Raw genomic sequence first — 15,530 nt, 5'->3', positions numbered from 1 at the left:
CAGCATCATAGTTCAAGCCCAACTTATGTGAGAAAAATATGCAGGTATTAGCTTTGAATTAAACTAGCATTATCTTCCCTTCCAGCAGAATAAATGTAAAAAAGTCACTATGGTATGATTATAATACAGATCACTGCACATTATAGTAGTAGCAACATTTAAAAAAACAATTGGTGGTAAAGGACATTCCCTACCTCATTGGAATGTGTTCTGTTCTGGTGTTTTGCTCGATCAGAAGCATTAGAAAAGGCCTTATTGCAGCCCTCGTGTTCACAGACATACGGTTTTTCTCCTGTATGAGACCTCAGGTGTGTCTTTAAGTTCTCTAGCCGTGAATAGGCTTTGGAGCAACCTTCAAACTAAAAACAAAACAAAACTGGAGTGTTAATCAGCTGGAGGCATTTTTCCATCTCATCTGGTTTTAATCTCTCTTGAAGAGAATAAATCCCAGGCAGATCTTGGCTTTCATGAGCAGTCTGAGACAGAAAGTTTTTTTTTTCCTTTTTCTTTTTTTAATGCAATTTGTAATCTGGGCAGCTGATGGAAAGCAGGTGCTTGTACTTTTAAGACCAACCCACTCGTTGGGGTTCTTTTCATGCACAATTTTCATGCAGGCAGGGATCATTCCTGTTGAGATTCTATGTTTAGGACTGGGCTCCAGATCTGGATATCTGCATATCTGGGTTGCAGAAATCTGGATGGCCACTAAATGGCAGCAAAATGTACCCAAAACCTCAGCCAGCATATAGCAGTTTTGAATACAAACGTGAACAAAGCATATCTGAGCAGGACAGCTGGCCAATCCAGTTTCCTATTTCTGTGCCCTGACTTCAGTTTCAAATGGTCTTCCATCCCTTTCTTTATCCTGAAGAAGGATGTAAGCCAGATGTTGTAGCCTGGTCTTCTGCTTGACTGTCCTGTTCCTCATCTCAGCTGACTTTTAAAGAACAAAGGCATGCTGAGAAATCACTGTGCAATGAACCTGGACATTTCTCCACTCAATGAGCTTTTAATATATATTACAGCACTGTCTGAAATGGGTCTTTTGCTCTGAAGTTAGAAGTGTAAGTGCTAACAGGGTCAGGGCTGGCTAAATGCTAACATTCTAAGATGCGGAAGAAACTGCCTCAATCCTTGGAATTCTCAAATTACTTTGTGGGGTTTCAAATACAGAACACATCTAACGGTGACATGAATTGGAGACAGAATTAATTTGCTTTACTGGGAGATCAGGAGGAGGACAGAACAGGAGCTCTGCTTGCTGGATGTGTTTATGCAGCAAGCTCCTTTTGCAATTCAGTTGCTCTCTGTGTGAGATCTCTGTTCTGCAATGTGTATGCTGATCTGCAGGAGATAGTGGTATCCAGCATGAAGTTAACAACATGATGTAGGACAGTCTTCGCTCATTTGCTGGTTATGCAAGGGAGAGTGGGATAAGCACAAGTATATAGATCAGTGTTTCTCAACATTGGCAACTTGAAGATGTGTGGCCAACTCCCAGAATTCCCCAGCCAGCATGCTGGCTGGGGAATTCTGTGAGTTGAAGGCCACACATCTTCAAGTTGCCAGGGCTGAGAAACAGTGATATAGTGAGAAATTCAGGGATATTCCTCACACACTGAGACCCCACATAAGCTCTGTGCTTATGCGGACATGGGACTCCATCCGCTGTATTCTAATCTGCCAACATGTGGCGGATTATTGGAGACATTTGGGGGACAGGCTGAAGTCAGACCATAGGGTTATCTCATTTGCCTGCCAAACATCTTCCCTTCCCCTCCCTCTGCACCAGACCCCCACCTCAACCAAAAGTCCTGAGTTTCTCCATCCTGAGGTTAAAGAAAGAGTTTCCCTCCAATGAGATGCAGATCGGATAGGCACCCTCTTCCTTCCCCACCACTGAATGAGTCTTTCTCTCGTGCTTTCGGTGCTCTGGCAGAGGAAGGAGTTTATTTTTAATCTGCTCCAGACTGCAACCTGCTGCTGTTGATCTGCCTGTGCTAGATGGGGAAGCTTAGCGAAGCTGGAAGACACATGCCTGCGTAGCTCGTTTGCTGATGCCTTAGGCCACGTCAGCCTCAGGCTGAAAACGCTTCTGCAGTGACACTCTCTTACCGTGCACTTGTGGGGTTTTTCTCCAGTATGTCTTCGCATGTGCACTACTAACATGTATTGTGCTTTGAACGGCTTCTGTTCCCGGGTACATTCTTGCCAGCGACAAACAAACTCCTTCTTCTCCCCATGAATATGATCATTGTTGATGTGCTGAAAGGCAAGAAAAGAAGCTGGACTGTGAAATGAGACACTCAGCATCCCCCGTGTCTCTTCTGCCACGAAGATGGAAGGAAATCTTATTGTGCAAGGATTTCTTCCTTGACAGTTTTTCTGGAAGTTCTGGACTGCTCTTAGATGAATAGAATCCTCTCACTGTATTATCGATGCAGTTCTGATAAATGTGCTTAGTTAAGTGTAATTTATGTCCTTTTTTGTGGGGGGGGTGCCTTTGAGTTAATGTTGACTTCTGGCAACTGCCTGGACAAATCCCTGCAGTTTTGCTATTTTGAGACCCAGTTAGTGGATCCAGGCTAGAAACCAGGAGCCCATGAGTTCTTGTCCCACCAGCTGGGTGACCTTGGTCCAGTCACTGTCTCTCAGCCCTAGGAAGGAGGCAAGGGCAAACTACTTCTGAAAAACCTTACCAAACTTCAGGGATTGGTCCAGGCAGTTGACAGGAGTCAACGCTGAATTGAAGGCGTAAAAAACAAAGAAAAAAATTGTTCTATTTTAAACTTCACCCTGCAATCTGCTTAGAGGAGGCTTTGCTTCAAAAGGCAGTGTCAAATATTTCAAAATATATCAATGCACATGTGTAACTGGGGAACTCCTTCTGCTCTCCAGATGCTTTGTGGTTATGGATTCAAAAGCATTATTTGTTGTCTTCAAGATCCACAACAACAACAAAACCTGGTCAGAGGAACCCTGGAGCATAAGGAATTTCTTAATTTTAATCCTTTTGTGGTTCAAACTTTTTTCCAATGAAAGCCAAAACAATCACTAGTTATTTATGTCAGTTTGTTACACGTATACCCTACTGTTCCAAGAAAAGCTTGAAGCAGTTTCTGTTGTTTTTCAGGGCTTCTCATTCAGGCAACATGCAGGACAAGCTTCTTTTGCTCTGCGTATTTGTAAAATGCATTTTAAGGACATTCTCAGGTTGCAGATAGCTTTGAGTAAATTTCAACTCTATTACAAGTTCATGTTGCATCAATATAAAGAAAGTAAGAGTTAACATGTTCCCAAAATGTGGTCTAAACAGAGCATTGCTGATATGATAGCCTAAAAGGAATAATTTAAATCCACGGCATAAAAACTGTGATTCTTCCTTATTGTGACAGTATAATATTCGATGTTGCTTACTTGCTCACTGTGGGCTCCTAGCTATTGTCTACACAACAACTCAGGCCAACATATGCTGGTTTAATAGGCATGAGGAAATCTATAGGTTTGTAATGGAGACTAAGATTTCTTATACTCACACGAAATAGAATTCTAAGGTTGCTTCAGAAAAAGTCATGAGAAAAGTCATGACGTAATACAGCTATTAAGAAAAATGGACCAAGAAGAGTACTCTAGCCTTGAATTACTGTAGTAATTCTGCCGGTCGCACAGTGAAATTGATGTTACTGAATCCTTATTACCACAAAAGTATCCGCTACTACAGAGTGTGGAGATATGGGACAACCTAGTAAGACCAGCACTACTTCATGAATTGACATTTCCATGGCCTGCCTGCCTCCACCTAGTGACATGTCATTAAAAATTATCTAAGGTCAAATAATTATTGAAAAGTCCCTCAATCACTTGTAACAGGATGAATGGATGGCAGAAGGATAAGTCCTAGGTTCTGCGTTTTTAAACATAAAATCAGATTTCACCTGACTATTACAGGGGACCCCAGTTCTGGACTGCAAAGCTACAGATGACCACCAGATGGCAGCCCTGAGACACACGCAACTCTTTTCTGGCACCTAGTGATTTTCTAAGGTCTTGTAGCCCAAAGCTGGTGACCCTAATTTTACTCAGGTGTTAAATTGCTAAAGAGTTAAACTGAAGTATTAAATCTTATTTATTACCACCTTTTAGGAAAAATGTCATTATGTATAATTATCCGCATCTCTAAGAATGTGAACCAAACTCTTTAGCTATAGTATAATTGTCCTTTCTAGATATAAAGTCTTAAAATGTAACACCTGGAGGGCTTCTTAGAGTCTGGGTTTCTTTTCTGTTTAACACTGAGATTTAACATGTGTGCTGCACCCCTAGAGGCACGCAACTGAGGTGGAGAGCCTGGATACTTTTGAGGAGAAGCATTCAGGTGAAAGTAAAGCTTCCTTTAAAAACTGCATATAGTACATGATATCATGCTATCTTTCTAAATACTTCATACACATTCCTGCTTAACACTTTGCGGCAACATGTCTTCCCTGGCTCAGGGCTCTCCTTCTTCAATTGATTTTTGCTATTCAGACTCTTGCACAACCCCCTCCTATTTTAGAGAGGCTAAAAAAAGCTCTTTCCTTTCCTCAGTAGCATTTAGAACAACATTCTTTTAGAGTAGAAATGGAATTATCTCATCACTTCATTATAATTCCTTGATGGAGGATAATGGGTTGTTTCTGATATAATAGCAAGCCATAGCCCGGCACTCTTTGCCTATCAAAGTTCCCTCCTCTCCCATACATAGACTGAGAGCTTACCTTATGTACACTTACAGTTTTGGGCAAATGCATTTACTATTGCATTTGAACAGGAAAAACTCATTTGTACAAACAGTGATGAACTGGTTTGTTGAGAATCAAGAGTGAAAATAAACAATTGGCTTGTATAAGAGAAGGAAGCAGGAGCAGAGAATGTATAGGGGTAACTACACAGTGAGGGCAAATGACAACACAAGCATCATGGCATCGTTATGCCAATGACACAAGTGACATATCTACGTCAGATGTCATGTATATAATTGCTTTGTGTGGGTCATGAAATCATGACTCAGGTCACCTTTATGGCATCATTAGGGCTAGCTACAGAGGCTACGCGTGAGGCTCAAGTGTTTAGTGTGAAGTCCAAAGTCATCCAAAAATGTTATGGCTGAGCACTGAGCTGAACCAATGGCATCTGAGCCGAAATGCATCACTTTAGCCACTACACTGGCATCTCTCTCTTTCTCTAACTGCAACACAACTCCTCTTCTTCTCCCAACTGTGACAGCCAATAGGAATTCCCTTTGGGACCCTCAGTTTCTTTTTTCCTTCCATTCTGATTCTGGAATCAACACACAGACAGTTGTCTCTAATGTCAGGTTTAAATTGCGCTCTGCTACATCTGCCTCTCAGTCAGAGGGGAAACTTGTTTGGGGTCAAAGACCATATTCTGTCTTGGAATCTCTCCTTGCGACTGCATGGCATCAGGGTCCAGGGTCACCTCTCTTTCATAGACAAATCCTTTCACACACATGATAACACACACACACACACACACACACACACACTTAGGTTAATTACTAAACCATGAAAAAGAGAAGTTGCATTGCCTAAGACTGAAGATAAAATGTTGATTTGTTTATATCTACTCCTTTCCAAAGCCCCAACAGACGTTCAAATGAACATCTACAGCCCAAAGAAACAACTCTGAACAAATTACTAGAGGCTATTGCTGATGAAATAATCCAAGGCACCCTGCCAGATCTGAAGATTTTCCTTCTAGGCAAGGTTTTCAAAGGAAGCACCCAATTTTATTTTGCACTGAGAAAATGGTTGCTCCTTTCTTATTACGCAAAGAGGAAAATAGAGTGATTGGGTCTCATTGCTATGGTTTTTATTTTTCTGTTCTTGGAGTAAGGGGATGGTCGCCTTCATTCTGTGCACAAACTAAGAAGAAGAAGCATTTTTATTTGAGGGAACTCAGGAAATAGATCTTAACCTGAACTTGTCTGGGCTGAGTATGAAAGTCTTATAAATTACATCTGGCCATGGGCTTAGGCTTCCCATCCCTGCTCTATGCCACACATCAGAAAGGCCCACCAAGTAGGATTGTAATACCCGCAAAAAGTTAGTTTCTCCATCCATCCATCCATCCATCCATCCATTCATTGCTAAATTGTTCTAGAAAAGAGCAATTTAACTCTGCAGCCAGCCATTAAATTCGCTGGGCAGTTTTGGGCTCTCATAGGGCTTATTCTCCCATTTCATTAACCAATGGCATGAAGACACTACCTGTTTTTATGGGACACATTCTCTTGATGCAACTTTCATCTTATCCCTAACCTCCCATGGAGGCAATCTAGATTTGTGCTTAGCTGCTCCAGTTTTAAAGTAGCATCTTCTATCTTATACTGACATAATGCCTCATTCACAATGTTGGTGATGGCATTTACCAAGCTCCTACTGGCCAGGTGAGGCTGCTATGGGCATGCCCCCTCTGCTCCAGTCACTAAGTATGGTTCTCCATGGCCATTTTGCTCTGAATGTAGAAGAGACTGAATCCCTGGAGGCCACTGCCCACATAAAACCTGACCTGCACTTGACAAAGCACTGTTCAGGCATTATGAGGGCTCCTTTTATATGGGCTTCTGGAATATCACTAAACCTGTAATTAAATATGTGTTCAATGGCCTTTCAAAAGACCAACAGATTTGTCTGTAAAAGAAGGGGCTTTATGGTTAAACTGGGAAAAGGACAGGTTGCTGATTCTGCCCCAAATGGTTATGTAACTGTCAGGCCTAGCCCAAGGAACTCCAATAGACAATGCCAATTCAGTCCAGCTATGTTTATTAGCTACAATCTCTAGCAAGAATCTTCCCAGACTAAAACCCCAGTTCCCAAAGTCCTCCAGCCACAACAGTGTGAATTCCTCAGGGAGGTGCCAGTCTCATCCTCTTGTTCCTCCCATGCGGTTCTGGTGAGCTAAGAAAATGTTTATCTCCCTGAGCTTGGCCTTCATAATTCCATTCCATCACATCAACAGGGTTTCTGTTGCTTCTGCTGATAACATGTTCTGTATGGCCACACTTCTTATTGTTTTTATTACTTTGGGGTAGGGACACCAGCATTTGGATTGCTCAGCTGCCATTTTACATACTTTGTGGGATACTTCTGGGTACTGCTAGCTGCAGCCACTCTACTATCAGTGTAGTCATCCCATTGTAAGAATATAATTTGAGGCATTTAGGAGCCAAGGTCAAATTGGCAACAGGCTTGTCAATTTTCACTTCTAGCCCAAGTGACAGGAAAATGATAAACCTACGTCCACAAATAGCTCAGCTGACAGGGAAGATGGGCCTGGGATGAAGTTCTCAGTGTACTCTCTCAGTGGAGCTCTCTCAGTGTGCCATGTGAGCAATCTCTTGCTTCATTCCACCATTCTCTTTCACCCCACTAACTAGCTCCTGGGCTACTTCTGGACACAGAGCTACCAGTCTTCCAGAAGATCAATATTGCCATGTTCAGAAATAGCCTGGGTAACAATTATCAGCATGGAGCACCTCTACTCTGAATATCTGTCACTCTGCTCAGCTTGAAAGGTGGCTAAAGCTTCAGATGCCAGCCTACCTTCAGTCATTTCACTCCACCACACTTTTAAGTAGCGTGATTGGTGGTGGTTACTTCATTGGCTGGTGATGCTGAGTGGGAGAGGAAATGAAGAATAGGAGAATCGACCAATTACTCTCCTGAAATTTTCCCTCAGTAATACTGTAAGGATAGGACCACTTGGAAGCCTTGGTACTGAGGCACATTAGACATCAGCCAGTGAGGTAGTGCAAATTACAGTATGTCCACATAATTTTCTGTCTCTGCCGTGACTGGATGGAATACACGTTAATGTGGTCATGAGGAAGATCTCATAAACCATCGTAATGAGAAGAAGGAAAAACCCTGAGGAACAAGAGGGAGACCCACAACCAAGACAACAGTCAGACAAAAGAAATATGAGTCCAGGTCAGAATTGTAATCTGAGTAGCATCACAGATAAGACCCTCCCTAGTTCTCACAAAGATAAGTGTGTGTGTGTGGGTGCATTCAGACCTGCAAAATTCTGTTACTATAATCTTATAATAAAAGTAGTTTTAGCATACATGACTTTGGTTTCTTAGACTGGTCTACCTTAAAGGGCTGACAACCATTTCCTCACTAGTCCCTTATAGTGCATTCATATCATCACCTAGCCATTGCTGAAGTGATTTTTTTCATTGTTTATGGTCCCACACCAATAAAGAAGTGTTAGAAAGCCTGTCCTCACTATTTCAATTTTGGCAACATTGGATGACTTTTTTTGTTTGTTTGTTTTGATGCCTTTCAGTCAGTCTTGACTCCTGGTGACTGCTGGACTAATCCCTGCAGTTTTCTTGGCAAGGTTTCAGAAGTGGTTTGCCCTTGCCTCCTTCCTAGAGCTGAGAGAGAGAGATTGGCCCAAAGTCACCCAGCTGGCTGTGTGCCTAAGGCAGGACTAGAACCCATGGTCTCCCAGTTTCTAGCCACTATACCAAATGGGATCTTTGGATGATTCTAGAACAGTGTTTCTCAACCTTGGCAACTTGAAGATGTGTGGACTTCAACTCCCAGACCTGTCTACACATCTTCAAGCTGCCGAGGTTGAGAAACACTGCTCTAAATGGTCTTCTTAATTGCTAGTGGGGAAAATGACCATTATCTCTTAGCCCACTGTACTACACAAAGTGTTGTAAGGATAACACTGGAGGAAGAAGTACCATGTACCCCATCTTGAGGTCCCAGAGGAAAGGTGAGATACCAGTCTAACAAAGAAAGCTAGGTGGTGATCAGTTCAGATGAGCACCTCACACTAAGGCATTCACCACTGTTAAGTAATTCTGTTTTCCCTCTAGAAAAAATTAAGTCAGCTTGAGCAGTGATAGTTGGCAGGAACTGATGCCCAGTTTCAATGAGGAAGTATTGTCACCTGTCCCATCATAATTACTCTTGGGACATCCTCTCCTGTTAGGCAGGTTAAGGAAGAGAACATGATTGCAAATGCCAGGAGGGCAGAGTGCCAAGCAAAACTAGCCCTGCTTGTCTCTTCAGTACATCTCCTCACTGCAAAGTCAGCCTTAAACTGGATCATTCAGCAATTAGTCCATGAAAGTTTGCAGATTAAAATAAAGTACATAAACACATCAATATTTGGGTAAGACATGATCCAGGAAGGCTGCACATGGCAATAGGTATTCTTAAATGCTGGTTGCTGAGAAAAATGGAAAACTATCCATCAAAGACTCTCCTGTAGCTACATTCTTCTTCTGAACATTTTACTTCATTTGACAAGGTTTACCTATGCCCAGCTGGGCTATTTTTTAGGCTTTGTAGTTTGAATTTTGGCTATGCAACTCATGATATGATGGGAGGCTAAATCCTTGATCTGACGGCTTACGTCTCTTTCCTAAGAACACTTACGTGGACCAGCTGCTCCTGCGTATCGTACTCTTTTGCACAACCTTCCCAGTGACAGTTGGTTTCATAAATAACTTCAGGCTCCTGCTTGCATTCATCCTTATCAAATTCCTCTTTCAAGTCTGTCAGAAGTTCCTGTAAGATATAAAGCATTTTAAGTAAGATGGACTGGCATTGCCTGAAATCCTCAGTCACCCATAGATTACCCAGCAGGTGCTATTGTATGAAAGGAGAGAACATTCCTGATCAGCTTAGGAAGACCTGCACTGAAATGTAGTTGCAGCAAGAGATAAGCACCATATGCTGCCCAGTTGGTTGGAAACGTGAGCAGATATTCCTCTTTGTAGTAAAGGCACATCTGCAGCCTGGGTCCTCTACAGTCACTTTATTTCCCCATCCAACTTTCTTAAACTCATTTTGCTCTCAAAAATTGGTATGGCTTTTTATCAAGGAACAAATATTAAGTACAAAACAAGAGCTAGGTGCTACAAAGTCAGAACCTGTAAAGGATTAAAGCTAGTAAAAATGATTTAAAATACGCAGGTAAGTTTTTTTAAAAGTTTTGTGTGGAAACTTCCCTGGAACAGTATTTCTTAGCAGGAAAGGGAAAGTGAGGATCACTGGCCAAAGACATTTAGCAGGCATGCAGGTTGATACAGACAGATGCTCCTTGAAAGATTTGAACCCTAAGCCATTTACTGCTTTAAAAGGCAAGCAACAGCACTTTACAATAGGCACCCAAGCAAACAGTGAGGGATGTAGGGATGTAAAAGAATTCTGCCTCTCGTTCTACTGGGGGCAAATATGGATATTTTGCTCCCAGCAGAATCCATGGTGGCACAAATGCAAACATTAAGTCAAGCCTAACCAGTGCCTGGCTTCTCCTTAAAAATTCATGGTGCTATGGTAGAAAGAGTGGATGTACTTTATTCAGCGTATTAAGGTGACCAGGAACGGGGGCCTTCCACTTCTCTTTTCTTGAACTGTTAAAATGCCCCTCCTTCTCTTAGCAGAGCAGAGTTTTTCTTTACAGGGCTTCCTGAAATGCCAAAGTGACCGCACCTTTTGGTGGTCAGAACTTTATGATCAGCTCTGCTTCACGTCCTCAACCGAAAGTGAGATGATGGGAGGAGCAGGAGCAAAGTTGCACGCCTAACCCTGTTCAGCATCCCTTTCAAGGCTTTCACATGTTCAGATGACTACATGGTAATCCAGGACATGTTGTGAAGAAGAGGTCTCTTACAATGAGCCCGTGGCGCAGTGAACACGGAGGACATTTCCATGGTTCATGAAAAGAGAAAGGAAAGACCCAGTGGCCACATCATACCTGAATAAAACAAATCCAAAACCCTCCCTTCATTGTTGTGGGGAGGCCATAAGAAAAAGTGCTCTGGACCAGAAATCTGTAGATAGGAAAATGGATAAAGGCCGGCCTCTGCATTTTACACTGAATGAAACTCCAGAGGCAGCCTTAAAGATAAGCCCAACCAGACTACGCCTATTTGCAAGAGGTCCCAGCTGGTACATCTGCCCAAACAAATGAAAGATACTGCAGCTTAAAGAAGTCATTTGGGCCCTAACTCTCAGGATCCACCTCCAGCCTGCAAGCCGTTCAGGAGGAGGGTAATTCCACCCAGAACTGACTAAATACAATCTCCTGTAAAGAGTGTAATACAAAGATAAGGATGTGATGTGTTAGATAATATATGAGATAGAGTGTAGGACGCTCAGTTAAAGAGAATGAAAAGCACGATATGAAAATAATGTGCTGATCTCTGAAGCAGAGCTCCATAAAGAGAAAAAGCTTGCTTCTTCGCTTCAACATTTCAGTGGTATGAGCAAAAGAAATCTGCAATTCTCAGAAACACTTCAAACAAAATACAAATGTGTGGTACATATGCTTTCTGGAGGACTGAGTTGGTAGATCACAGATTGATGTTTCCGTCCATAACCAATAAAAAGGGATGGCAGAAAATATGCATTCCATGCTTGGACAACTTGTACCCTGGAAGCTGCAGATGGCCCTGAACCAACAAAGTGCAATGCTTTTTCGATTAATAGTCAGATTGAATCCATAAAAACTTGTTTTATTATTTTATCTTTAGGCATTTGGGGTGACTTCTTATGGCAACTTTGAATTTTATGTCCATGCACACACACACACACACACACTTACATATGAGAGAATGTCAACTGGTGGGGCCTAGAAGGAGAGCCTTCTGCCCTATGGAATATTCCCCCCCCCCCCAGAGGTGAGGCAGGCCCCCATCCTCCTGGCTTTCTGGAAAGAACTGAAGACCTGGCTGTGCTGTCTCGCATGGGGCGAGAAGAGACATAACCAACCCTGGAGGTGGCTGGCGCTGTGAGGACGCTCCCCAAGCCCAATAATTTTACCATCAATCTTGGAAGATATTTATTATTTATTATTTGTAGGTCTATTGTTTTATTGCATTTTAATTAATATTTATTCTTTTTCTGTAAATCACCCAGAGTTGCTTCTAGGGAGATGGGCAATGGCAAATGTGAAATATAAATAAATAGATAGATAGATAGATAGATAGATAGATAGATAGATAGATAGATAGATAGGCTGTAGGTAGCAAGACTGGTGCTGATTAGCCAAAACTGCCAGCTGCTAATTGCTTATTATACAATGCTGGGAAAACTCCAAACTATTTATATAAATTGTTTTTGTAAACCACCCTAAGTGTCACCCTAAGTGGTGACAAGTTAGGGTGACATAGAGATAGAAAATCAATCAAGGAGTCACAAATACACACTGTAATGCTTTGGGAAGGGTCCTGATCAAAACTGCCCAGCATTAATGGAGCAAAGGTGCCTGCAGGAGGGAGTGTCAAAAAAGTCAAGATGGTGGCTGCGATTGAAGCTCTGTCCTTTTTTTACACGTGTCACCCCCTTCTCCCACTAATTCTAATTTGGTACCGTTCAAAAGGGCCAACAGTTTTGGAGGGTAGTTGACCTATTGATGAGAACACAATGCTGCGAGACCTGCCATCTTTTATACCTAGCCTGCTGTTCTATAGAACAAGTACACCAGGAGCACAACAATTCTAACATTTTGGCATAATGCCCCTGACATGCTATAGAAATCCTAGCGTGGCCTTTGAGTTGACAGAAAGTCCACATTCCTGGTTTATGCATTTGCACTGCTTTTTGCAATGCAAATAACCATCTAAGGCTGTGATTCTACACTTCTTGAAAGTTTAATTCCCCTGAAATCAACTTAGGCCTATAATACATAATGGTAAACTCAGTTTATGGACAAAGGTACACTCAAAAGAAATTCAACTAAGTGGGGCTTTCTAGGAAATGAGCTTTCATGAAACATATGTTTACAAATATATATTTGTCATATTGACATATGATAGGAGTACCTGTAAAATATTTTCAACATGAGTTCTAAATATAAAATGCATAAAGAAATCCATGCTTAGCAGTAGATGCCAAATATCAGAATCAGGATCTTAGATGGCATATGGAATTACTGCAGCTAAATGCCCCTTACATTTCTTTACAAATTCCTTGCCTTGGGAGAGAAGAAATCCCCCTTTCCCATCTCTTGGCATAAGACAGCTATGTGTAACTTGATTAAGGTGGGAGTAAAGCAGGTTTGTTGTTTCAGATCCTGTGCTGTGTGTTGCCTTTGTATGCAGAACTGTTCCTAAACCAAATGCTCTAGAGAGATGTCTTTTTGCCCTAATCCTGCTGACTACAGCATGTTTATCTTTCCCAGATATGCTATCTTCATCAATTTTACCAGCCCCCTGATGATTGCACATGTTGCTGTCCCCATGCATCATGCCAAAACCCGCTTCTGAACTGGAACTGAAAGAGAAATTTGTCATAAACTCTTCTGTTGGCTTGACAATAGCAAGCCTCATATTTCATGAAAATAAAGTGCCTAGAGCACTCCCAATAGTTTACAGTTGTGATGAAGAACCGTCAGAGAGTGTGTCAGCCATTAAGCAGCCTGGAACTCAGCAGCTCTGATAAGAACACAGAAGCCGGTGGGCCCTTCTGGGTGTCAAATACTGTGTCATCAGGGTAAAGGATGCTGTTCTGAGCAATGCCTTCCTGAAGAGGAACAAGTCCTTTCTTGGGAGCTTCCTCCTGTGACACAAGATCTCCTTGTCATCTATATTTGTTCTCAGATACCATTACTGCTTGCTTGGCAGGTCAGAAGTGTCAAGCATCTTTCTTTAAGGCGCTTGGATGCAGTATGACATTTCTACTGAGAAAATGTTGTGACCTAAGGACTCAAAACATGTCCCTTTCCAATCACTCATAGAAATCTGCAATCATGTTGGGGGGTAAGGAAGGAGATCACTGATCTTGAAACATTCCCACTCATCCATTTTGACCAGAAAGCCTCTTTACTCCAGCCTATGCATCTTTCAAAGTGTTTCCTATTCAGGATGTGAAATGCATATTTGCTTAATTCAGATCACTGAATCCCCTACTCAGAATGAAATTGTACCTGAAGGTCTTGAGACTGCAACCCTGAACACACTCATGAGAGAGAAAGTGCCTATTTAACACCAAAAAAGAATACTGCTTATATGACATCAATCTTTGCAGTAAACCATTTTGAATAATTTCAAGCGAAACAGTGAAGGAAAGGCATATTGCTAGCCAGCCAGCACCTAGAGGAACACACCCCAACTCCTATACAGAAAGTGGCTGCATCACTTTCTGTATTTCCAAGGCAATGAAAATCACACACCTAAAGTTGTTGCCTTGTGCCTACTGTGAATTCATAATTTGCCCAAACAGTTGTTGGTTGTCAAATTCTAGAGTCAGTCAGTTCAAGTGCTGAATACACTCCTTCCTTTATGAGTTACCTGAGTCGGTGGAGACGCTGATGGTAGGGTCTCTGTTTCAGTCTTGACTTTACTCCGTTTATTAATTACTGGATTGACTGTGCTGCTAACGGCTGACTCACTGCTTTGCTTGTTCTAGTAAAGCAAGAATAAAATGGGGGTGAGTTAGGTGGTCATATCAACACGCTTAAGCAAACGCATCATAACATTGTAATGTAGCAATTTCAGATGACTGGTAAGCAGCTGCTGTAGATCAAGATGAAAATGAATTCAGGGAAAGAAAAAATGGGGGGCTCCTCTTTTAAAGCCTGCTTGCATTTTCAAAATGATATGCTCAATGTTGTGCTCAATGATACAAGAAATATTCCTTGTAATGTATTTCACCAGAAAATGTACACTACTATTGTTTGTCTATGAAGGATAGTTTCTAAGGTAGCACGAACAGCCTGCAACCCCAAGGTCATGGGAGTGGTGGTCACTTAATATCTCGGGTCTGGCCCTCAGAGCTCCCCAATGCTGTTGATAAATTTTACATTTTAATACATTAGTAGAGGAAAATTATTATCCATGTTGGAAACAATTCTGTGAGTTGTGTTTGCTTGAAATTAAATCAAATATCATCTAGGCCCACCCACTTTGGGGAGTTTCAGCACAAAACCTCATAGTCAAATGCCAACTTTGGCCTGACATTTGTTGTTTCCCCTAGTTTATGGTTCAGCTGCTACTGAGGAATAAATCTATTTCTCCATTAAAAAGAAATCCTTTGGATTGCAAACATTTTACAGTGTTATTTTGCACACCCTTCCTCTGATGAATATCCACATGGCAACACAATTACTTGAACTAGCTGCTTCAATACAAATTGGACTAACTGTATGCATTTCACCAAAGCTGGAAACTTCAGTTTACTCTGACTGATTCATCTGCACAATGGAGGGAAATAGCTGCATTCTTTCCAAGAAGATACATTCAGCCTTCACATGCCAACTGAAAGGCGCTCTCTTACCAGAATGCTATCTTGTGTGAGAAGGGCAAATACACACGTTACGTTAATCTTGTACTAATGCATCTGCTTTATAATCTGAGGATCAGTTCATCTCATGGCAGGTCACTGCAGATCATCAGCACTCGCTGCTAGGGAGGCATGATCATTGGGACACTGTTGGCCTCACGAGATAAACCAGATAGGAATCACAACTAGATGAGCTAATTCTACTTCATTGTAAGGCTA

At 41.8% G+C, this 15,530-nt stretch overlaps 1 protein-coding gene across 2 annotated transcripts in view; it reads right to left on the bottom strand.

Annotated features, from left to right (window-relative positions):
- GLI2 (GLI family zinc finger 2) overlaps nucleotides 1–15,530 on the bottom strand; it is a 263,871-nt gene that overhangs the window by 15,656 nt on the left and 232,685 nt on the right. For both annotated transcript variants that reach the window (XM_025164234.2, XM_025164235.2), the window contains 4 exons: nucleotides 14,321–14,434; nucleotides 9,462–9,593; nucleotides 2,116–2,265; nucleotides 195–359 (listed from right to left, as the gene is read on the bottom strand). In XM_025164234.2, the coding sequence (XP_025020002.1) occupies nucleotides 195–359; nucleotides 2,116–2,265; nucleotides 9,462–9,593; nucleotides 14,321–14,434 (561 nt within the window). The remainder of the gene's footprint in view (nucleotides 1–194; nucleotides 360–2,115; nucleotides 2,266–9,461; nucleotides 9,594–14,320; nucleotides 14,435–15,530) is intronic.

The sequence above is a fragment of the Python bivittatus genome, unplaced genomic scaffold, assembly GCF_059951505.1.
Source record: "Python bivittatus isolate LINGU-HERP-01145 unplaced genomic scaffold, Pbiv_v1 ctg000480_np1212, whole genome shotgun sequence".
Classification (NCBI taxonomy): domain Eukaryota; kingdom Metazoa; phylum Chordata; class Lepidosauria; order Squamata; family Pythonidae; genus Python; species Python bivittatus.
The sequence above is the reverse complement of the archived record's forward strand: the minus strand, read 5'-3'. Positions and strand labels throughout refer to the sequence as shown.